The sequence below is a fragment of the Narcine bancroftii genome, chromosome 5 (genome assembly GCF_036971445.1).
Source record: "Narcine bancroftii isolate sNarBan1 chromosome 5, sNarBan1.hap1, whole genome shotgun sequence".
Classification (NCBI taxonomy): Eukaryota; Metazoa; Chordata; class Chondrichthyes; order Torpediniformes; family Narcinidae; genus Narcine; species Narcine bancroftii.
Genome location: NC_091473.1, coordinates 182,055,084 through 182,064,467, shown reverse-complemented (window position 1 = coordinate 182,064,467; position 9,384 = coordinate 182,055,084). Strand labels below are relative to the sequence as shown.

Sequence of the window (9,384 nt, the reverse complement as noted above, 5' to 3'; positions counted from 1 at the left end):
GACCGATTTCTCGCCATGCCGCAGAGGCAGAACAAGAGCTCTGGGCACGTGCCAGAGATAAGCTCAGGGACTGATTTATCACTGCTTCCTGGACCTTGGCCCCGTGAGTTGGAACGACACATTGTTCCCGGCCGAGCCCCCTCTGCCCCAGACGCCGCTATAAGAGGACCACTCCCACTCCTCATCCCCGCATGCAGGCAGCAGGTAGGTGCTCAGGGAGGGGAGGAGTGCGTGGGAGGGAGGGTAGGGTTAAATCCGGCAATTCTGTACCCCTAGGGTGACCAAGGTGGGCAGTTTCCACAGGTTTGGAATTTTTCCTAAAATTCTCACACGCTGAAAAACACGACACATCCATATTCTCACATTGTCTCATAGTCTCATGCACATTATTGCATACTCACACGTTCACACCTACGAATACATCCACACACACTCTTAAACACACTTCACACACATATTCCCACATTGTCTCTCAGTCTCTCTCTTACACACACACACACACACACACACACACAAACACACACGATCACATATGCACACATATTCGCCCGCACACACACGCACGTTCACGCCTACAAACACATCCACACACACACACTCTCACTCACACACACTTGCACACGCACATACACAAACACACACCCTTGCACACGCAGACCCGTGCACACGCTCGCACATGCCATCATGAAGGATCAGGTTATGGGAGAATCCGGGGAATGTACCACGGAAAAGGGGTAGAAATCGACGCTGAAATGTGTGATATTCCGAGATAGCGGATCGGTGGGAGTTTTACACGACGCGTCAATTCCTCGTCTCCGGATACCCTATGAGTCCAAGAACAAAGTGGGACATACTCAGCCCCCACCCCAGTTTCGAGGGAGCAAAACAGAAGATCGAGGCGAAGCAAGATCCCGTTATTTCAGGGAATGGGCAGACCTATTTGCAAGGTGGATCCCTGTAGCGGAAGCAGCCCCAACCCATGGGATTCTCGGCCTAAACAAGGCACACCCCGCAGTGTGACGTTCCCTCAGGGCAGCTCGTGCCCACCACGGGACCTTGGAAATGTTCGATTCCAAGGAGCTTGAGAAGAGGGTGCAGTGGACTGGAGGGGTGTAGGGGACCAGAGGGGGTTACAGACAGGGAGGGAAGTAGGTGACCGGAGGGGGTTACAGAGACAGGGAGGGCTGTAGCGGACTGTAGGGGGATGTTACAGAGACGGGGAGGTGTGTAGGGGATTGGAGGGCATTACAGAGACAGGGAGGGTGTAAGGGACCAGAGGGGGTTACAGAGACAGGGAAGGGTGGAGGGGACTGGAGGGGTTTACAGTGACGGGGAGGGGTGTAGGAGACCAGAGGGGGGAGGGGTTACAACGACAGTATGGGATTTCACAGCTCCAGGAACACACATTGGGCCAGTTCCATGTCTCTAACCAAACATTCAGAGTTTTGAGTTGTGCCCCGTATCTGGGAGAGAAGTCCGAACACATTCCCATCTGGGAGATAGGGAAGAATCTACGCTGTTATCTCTGGTGGAATGCTGCAGGGTTGATGTGAAAAGCCAGAGGGGAGGACAAGGGCGGGGTAGGTTTCATAGGTCTGACTAATCCTTTTATAAAGAGTTCAGTTCTGCACTGGCTCTGTGGAGCAGGAGGGGATCGCAGGCGCACGACCTGGAGACTAACTGCAATTTCTGAAATGTTGGTAAATTAGTATCCTGTCTGCGTTTAGCTCATTTCTTCGTCAATTAGATTGGCTGTTTGGGACATTTTTACTGTAATCTTTTCTCTCTCTCCAGACACCAGGATCAGAAGTCATGAAATTCATTGCCACCATCCTAATTCTGGGGCTGATAACAGGTCAGTAAATGTAAACCGAGATCCCATCTCTCTCGAAAGTTTCTCCATCCCCTCCCCCTCCGCCCACCCCCCTCCCCCCCGCTACCACCAGAAAGGGCAGGATGGGGCAAAAGTCCAAAGTTTACAGTGAGATTCGAAGGTCCCCATCCTCGAGTGTCGGCCGTACAGAGCGGAGAGGGCAAGAGAGGGAGGGGTGTAGGGGACCGGAGGGAGGTTACAGCGACGGGGAAGGGTGTAGGGGATCGAAGGGGATTACAGAGACGGGGAGGATTGGAGGGGATTACAGAGACGGGGAGGATTGGAGGGGATTACAGAGACGGGCAGGGGTGTAGGGGATCGGAGGGAGGTTACAGAGACGGGGAAGGGTGTAGGGGATCGGAGGGGATTACAGAGACGGGGAGGATTGGAGGGGATTGCAGAGACGGGGAGGGGTGTAGGGGATCGGAGGGAGGTTACAGAGACGGGGAAGGGTGTAGGGGATCGGAGGGGATTACAGAGACGGGGAGGATTGGAGGGGATTACAGAGACGGGGAGGATTGGAGGGGATTACAGAGACGGGCAGGGGTGTAGGGGATCGGAGGGAGGTTACAGAGACGGGGAAGGGTGTAGGGGATCGGAGGGGATTACAGAGACGGGGAGGGGCGTAGGAGATCGGAGGGAGGTTACAGCGACGGGGAAGGGTGTAGGGGACCGGAGGGAGGAGGGGTGTAGGGGACCGGAGGAAGGTTACAGAGACGGGGAGGGGTGTAGGGGACCGGAGGGAGGTTACAGAGACGGGGAAGGGTGTAGGGGATCGGAGGGAGGTTACAGAGACGGGGACGGGTGTAGAGGATCGGAGGGAGGTTACAGAGACGGGGAGGATTGGAGGGGATTGCAGAGACGGGGAGGGGTGTAGGGGATCGGAGGGAGGTTACAGAGACGGGGAAGGGTGTAGGGGATCGGAGGGGATTACAGAGACGGGGAGGGGCGTAGGAGATCGGAGGGAGGTTACAGCGACGGGGAAGGGTGTAGGGGACCGGAGGGAGATTACAGAGACGGGGACGGGTGTAGGGGATCGGAGGGTTTTAAAAAGGGGGGTGGTGGTGCTATGAAATGTGGATTATCAGGAATGGGGATTGTTGGGTGAATTAGTTGAGTCTATTGGGAGTGGGGGGGAGGGGGGGTCATGTACATTCCAGTTGCCTGTTGTTTTCACTGATAGCAGCTCCACTCCACCATCACTGATCGGAGAGATAAACTGGGGGAGGAGAGGCGGGAGGGGGAAGGCCATAGGGAGGGAGGGAGGGTGATAGGGGACAGAGATGGAGGAAAGGACAGTGAGATGGAGAGTGGGTGGGCAGAAGGGGACTGAGTTGGAGGGAGGGAGGGGGAAGAGAGATGGAGGGAGGGGGAAAGGGGGAGAAAAGGTTAATATGGAGGGAGGGAAAGGGATGGGGATAGAGAGATGGGGGTGTAAAAGGAGAGGGAGGGGGAAGGGAATGAGAGCTGGAAGGGGGAAGGGAGAGATGGAGGAAGAGAAGGGGAAGGGGATAGAGAGAGACAGAGGGGGAAGGGAACAGAGAAACAGAGGAAGGAAGGACGAAGGGGACAGAGAGATGGACAAAGGAAAAAGAGGGACATGTAGAACATTAGCACTCCAACCAGAAGGTGTTGAATCTGGAATTTAGGCTGCAGGTAGTTGTGGCCAAGTCTTTGGTGTTTATTGTTTAAAGACAGGAGGGGTATCCGAGGGGGTTACAGAGACAGGGAGGGGTGTAGGGGCCGGAGGGGGCTACAGAGACAGGGAGGGGTGTTGGAGACAGGAGGGTATTACAGAGACAGGGAGGGGTGGAGGGGACTGGGGGGGGGGGTTTACAGAGACAGGGAGGGGTGTCTGGGACCGAAGGGGGTTACAGAGACAGGGAGGTGTGTCGGGGTCCAGAGGGGGTTACAGAGACAGGGAGGGGTGTAGGAGACAGGAGGGGATTACAGGAGACGGAAGGGTGGAGGGGACCGGAGGGGTGGGGGGTTACAGAGATAGGGAGGGGTGAAGGGGATCTGAGATGGTTACAGAAACAGGGAGGGGACTGGAGGGGGTTACAGAGACGGGGAGGCATGTGGGGGAGCAGAAAGGGTCACAGAGACAGGGAGGGGTAGAGGGGATTGAAGAAGGTTACAGGGACAGAGCAGGGTGGTTAATGGTGGAACTCAGATTCTCCGTGACCATTTTGTATTCTCTGCCAGTTCAGTTCTGCATTTCCTGAGGGTGAACCTTTCAACAAAACATCATTGGATCGATGTGACCGGGTCTTGATGAATCAGGGTTTCAAGGGTTATGGGGAGAAGGCCAGGCAGTGGTGCTGAGTGGGAGAATGGATCAGCTCATGGCCTCTTACTGCTCTTCTTATAGGACAGAAAGATGAAGGAAAGTGGGAGGGAAATGGGCCATAAAGATCATGGAGGGATAGGTGGAAGGGAACAGAGAGAGGGAGGAGGGGGAAGGGAACAGAGAGAGGGAGGAGGGGGAAGGAAACATGGAGAGGGAGGGGGAAAGGAAACAGGGAGGGAGGAGAGGGGACAGGAACAGGGACGGAGGAGAGGGAGGAACAGGGAGGGAGGAGAGGGGAACAGAGGGAGGGAGGAGAGGGGGAAGGAAACAGTTATGGAGGAGAGGAAGGAATGGGGAGAGAGGGAGGAGAGGAGAAGGGAACAAAGGGGAAGAGAACAGAGATCAAGGGAGGAGAGAGGGAGGGAACAGAGAGAGGGAGGGGGGGAAGAGAACAGCGAGGGAGTAAGGGAAGGGGATAGAGAGAGGAGAGGGGGAAGGCATAAAGAGAGAGAGAGAGAGCAGATGGCAGGTGGGGAGGGAAATAGGGGCAAGGAGAGAAGGGGGAGTGTGTCCCAACTCCAGTATCTCCCAGATCAGATCCATAAATCTAAAACAGTGACACACACTGGCGTTCCAAATCTGGAGAACGGGTTCCAAGCTGGACCATCTCCCCCCACGGACTCTCCAGTGATCTTTTGTTGAAAGTTTCAGCCTGGGGAATGGAACGTGGTCACAGGAATCCAAAATTCTATTATTAACCCGTCCCTGTCTCTGTAATCTCCTCCAGTCCCCGTCACCCGTCCCTGTCTCTGTAACCCCCTCCTGTCACTGACACCCCTCCCTGTCTCTGCAACCTCCTCTGGTCCCCTCCACCCCTCCCTGTCTTTGTAACCCCCTCCAGTCCCCTCCAATCCGGATCAGTGTTGGGTGATGCATTTTGAATGGACAAACTTGAAGGCTGAGCATAGGGTTAATGGCTGGAAGTTAAGAATCCAGTTGTGAGAATGAACAGAGGGACCATAGGACCCAAATTCATAGATCCCTCAAGGTCATCTCAAGGATAGTTAAGAAGGTTTATGGTCTGTTGGCCCTCATCAGTTCAAGAGCCAGGTTGCAGCTTCACAAAAGTCTGCTGAGACCACACTTGAAGATTGACCAGGGCATTGCCTGGATTGGAGAATGTGTCTTTATAAGCAATGTTAGCGGAGCTAGGACTTTATGAATTAATGGAGGATGAGAGGAGACAATAGAGGTTGAGAAGATTCTGAGAGACATCGATAAGGTGGACGGCTGGGCGCCTGTTTCCTGGGGCGGGAGTAGCAAATACCAGAGGACAACTGTAGAAGGGGAGGGGAGGGAAGTTTGGGGGAGACACAAGAGCGGTGGGGGCCTGGAATGCATCGCCAGGGGTGGGGGTGGAGGCTGGTACAATAGGGGCCTTTTAAAAGACTCTTACACACGGATGAAAAAAAAATGTGAAGGTTACGGGTGAGGGAAGGGTTAGATTAGGTTTATTTGGGTCAGGAGAGTATTGTGGGTTGAAGGGCTTGGACAGTGCTGGAATGGTGTATAAAGATTGGAGGCATTGTGGTCAGCGAGGAAGGTCCCAGATGGGAAAAAGGGCTAAGAAATGGCAGAGGGAAAGTTTAGGAAGGGCCTGCTTTCTGTGCTGGAGTGCTCTACGTTACCAACCTCTTACCCTCGGACAAGAATGAAAGGAGATTTGATAGCGGTATACAAAATTACAGAACCATGGAACATTACAGCACAGAAACAGGCCCTTTGGCCCTTCTAGTCTGTGCTGAACCACTTTTCTGCCTAGGCCCGCTGTCCATCCAGAGCCCTCCACCCCTCTCCCATCCACGACTCTGTCCAAATTCTTCTTAAATGTTAAAGTTGAGCCCACATTCACCACCTCAGCTCGTTCCACACTCCCATCGCTCTCTGGGTGAAGAAATTTCCCCTCAACTTAACCCACATCCTCTGGTTTGTATCTCACCAATATTCAATGGAAAAAGCCGACCTACATTTACTCTGTCTGTCATCAGTTTAAATATCAAATCTTCCCTCATTCTTCTCCGCTCCAGGGAATAAAGTCTGATCCTGTTTAACCTTTCCCTGTAACTCAGTTCCTGGCCACGTCACAGTAAATCTTCTCCACACTTTTTAAATCTTATTGAGATCTTTCCTGTAGTTCGGTGACCAAAACTGCACACAATTTGCCACATTTGGCCTCACCAATGTCTTAGACAACTTTACCAGAACATCCCAACTCCTGGACTCAATACTCTGATTTATGGAGGCCAATGTGCCAAAAGCTCTTGTTACAACCCTGTCCACCTGTGATGCCACTTTCAAGGAATTCTGTATCTGTGTTCCCAAATCCCTGTTAAATTCTGTTTATATTCCAGAGTAAATATAAGGTCGACTTTTCCCACTGAGGGTTGGTGAGATACAAACCAGAAAATGTGGGTTAAGTGGGAAAGGGGAGAAGTTCAGGGACAACATGAGGGAGAGCCCCTTGTGAGGTCTGTATCAGATCATGGGCAAATGTTCTCCTGCGAATCGGGGAATCCCCGGGTTTGGGGATGGGTCAAGATCTTCCTGGAACCCTCTGGTGACACAGTTCAGGGGAGGCTGAGGGGGAACCCTGTGCCGGAATGTTCTGACAGAGTCTTCCTGTCCGGGGCAGCTGCCTGGGGAGACCAGGAACCGGCCGAAAGCGAATGGGAGAAGGCGGTGGAGCAGTTCTGGAACCTGGCCAGCAAGGTGGGCTTCTCCGCCAAGAACATGCCATGGAGCAGTGAGACAGATGGAAAGTTTCGGTGAGGAGGGAGAGGTGGTGGGGAGGAAGGGGAGGGGGTGAGGAGGGAAGGGCAATTGGGGAGGAAAGAGCTGTGGGAGAAGGAGGGGGGGTGAGGAGGGAGGTGGTGGGGAGAAGGAAAGGAGTGTAGGGGAGGGAGGGGCTGTTGGGGAGGGATGGTGCTGAGCTGGGAGGAGGAGAAGGGAGGAGCGGTAAGAAGGAATGGACATGAGGAAGGAGTGGGGGTGAGGAAGGAGAGGGTGTTGAGGTGGGAGAGGGCTCAGGAGGGAGGGGGAGGTGAGGAGGGAGCTTTCACTCTTTCTCCAATTCCCCCTTCTCTCTACTCCCTCTCTCTTTCCCCTTCCATCTCCCTCTCTCCTGGAGGTGACCGCCAAGACTCGACCTTCCCTCTCTCTTGTCCACTCCCCCTCTCTCTTCTCCCTCTCTCATCATTCTCTACCCCTCCTCCCCCTCTCTCTCTCCCTTCCTTTCACTCTCTTCCTCTTACTCCTTCCCCCTCTCTTTCCCAATCTCTCCCCATCTTTCTCTCCTCTCCCATCTCTCCTCCCCTATTTACCCCCTCTCTCTCCTTCTCTCCTGAAGCAGACAATTCAAAGCCCCATCCCTCACCCTCCCTCCCTCTCTCTCTCTCTCTCTCTCTCTACCCCCCTCCTCCCTCTCAGCCCCCTCTTACTCCTTCACCCCCTCCCCATTCTCTTCCCATCTTTCTCTCCTTTCCTACCCCCTCTCTTCTGAAACAGACAATTCAAGGCCCCCATCCCTCACCGCCTCTTTTCCCCCCTCCCTTCTGAAGCAGACAATTCAAAGCCCCGTCCCTCACCTTTTCTCTCCCCCCTCTCTTCTGAAGCAGACAATTCAAGGCCCCATCCCTCACCCCTCTCTCTCTCTCTCTCCACCCCCCAACTCCGCTGGCAGGGAGCTGATAACGGAAACCCTGACCCAGCTGAATGTCTCCAGCGAACAACTGCAGGCGCGCCTGGGCCCCTACTCCAAGCAGTTCCAGGCCGACCTCGAGCTGCTGCGTGCGCGCCTCGAGAAGGACCTGGAGTCAGTGAGGAGCTCTCTGCAGAACTACCACGAGGAGGCCCAGCTGTTGCTGCAGCAGAACCTTGATGATGTGCGCCGCATTTCTGGTGTCTACATGAACAAGTACCGCAAGCGGCTCTCACGGGACCGTGCCGAGATCCGTCGCAAGTTCCAGGAGTACCGCGAGCTGCTGGAGTCCCAGCAGCAACGTGCCGTGGAGGGCCTACGGGAGGCCATTGACCCCATGGTCGCTGCTGCCACCGGCCAGTTCCAGAAACGCGTCAAGGCCCTTGCTGACGACCTGCGCCAGCGCACGAGCGAAATCAAGAGCCTGACCCAGTCCCTTCAGAAGCATGCGGCGGCCAACACCGAGGAGCTGGGCGAGGTGGTCAGCAGAGTGTTGACCGCCATCCAGAGCTGGTTCCAGACTGAGCCCCAGAGGGTGTCCAGCTACTTGCAGAGCCTCCTCAACTCGGCCCAGGAGCTCCCGAAGGAACAGAATGCCTGAGACCTTCTCCTCCCCTCCCCCACCCGCCCCCTCTGCCATGTACTAACCCCTCCCTTGGTCACCACCGAGCCTCCGCCATAACTAACTCAATAAAGGATTGCTGCAAGCCTTCGTCTCTCTGCGTTGCTGTGACTCAGGAAGTGGTGGGGTGGGGGGAGGAGAGTGGGGTGGATCCAAACCTGGCCATAAGCCCTCCTCACAATTCTCCCCCACCCTCACCCCCTTTAACCTCCCTTTCCTCATCCCTGGGGTTGGGAATTTGAGAGAGCATGTTACCCAGCATCCGCCACATTTTCCCCTCCCGTCTACAAGGCAAGGGTTGGGAGTGTGAGAGAGCGCTCCCCTATAGATGGTGACCCTCTCTGCCGCTCTTGGGTTCCTATGGATCGACCTCCAATCCATTTCTCTACAGCAACCGTCCCCACACTGATGCAGCCAGCCAGGACCCCTCGATAGAGCCTCTAAAGAAGGTTAACGTAGTAGAAGAAATAGACAAGCAGACTATTATTTAGACGGGGAGAAAATTTAAAATTGGGAGGTGCAAAGGGACTCAGAGTCCTCGTACAGGACACCCTAAAGGTTAACCTCTCGATTGAGTCGGTGGGGAAGAAGGCGAATGCCCTTCATTTTTAGGGGGATAGGATACAAGAGCAGGGATGTGATATTGAGACCTTGCAGGGCACTGGTAAGACCTCACAGGGAGACGATACAGGTTTTGGGCGCCGTGTTTGAGAAAGGACAGGCTGGCGTTGGAGAGGGTTCAGGGATTTACTCGATCGATACCTGGAATGAAAGGGTTAGTGTATGAGAAATGATGGTCTGTGCTCACTGGAGTTACAGAAGGAATGGGGGGGGGTGGGGGG

General features: G+C 54.6%; 1 protein-coding gene across 3 annotated transcripts; it reads left to right on the top strand.

Moving 5' to 3' along the window:
- LOC138764294 (apolipoprotein Eb-like) lies at positions 1–8,627 on the top strand. Of its 3 annotated transcripts, none has more exons than XM_069940023.1 (4): positions 1–204; positions 1,795–1,855; positions 6,856–6,988; positions 7,903–8,627. In XM_069940023.1, the coding sequence occupies exons 1-4, from the start codon at positions 16–18 to the stop codon at positions 8,519–8,521; spliced, it is 1,002 nt and encodes a 333-aa protein (XP_069796124.1). In that variant the 5' UTR covers positions 1–15; the 3' UTR covers positions 8,522–8,627. The 3 variants fall into 3 exon arrangements, with proteins under 3 accessions (XP_069796124.1, XP_069796126.1, XP_069796125.1); XM_069940025.1 differs by lacking the exon at positions 1–204 and adding an exon at positions 1,427–1,580; XM_069940024.1 differs by lacking the exon at positions 1–204 and adding an exon at positions 1,589–1,696.
- The last annotated feature ends 757 nt before the right edge of the window (positions 8,628–9,384 follow it).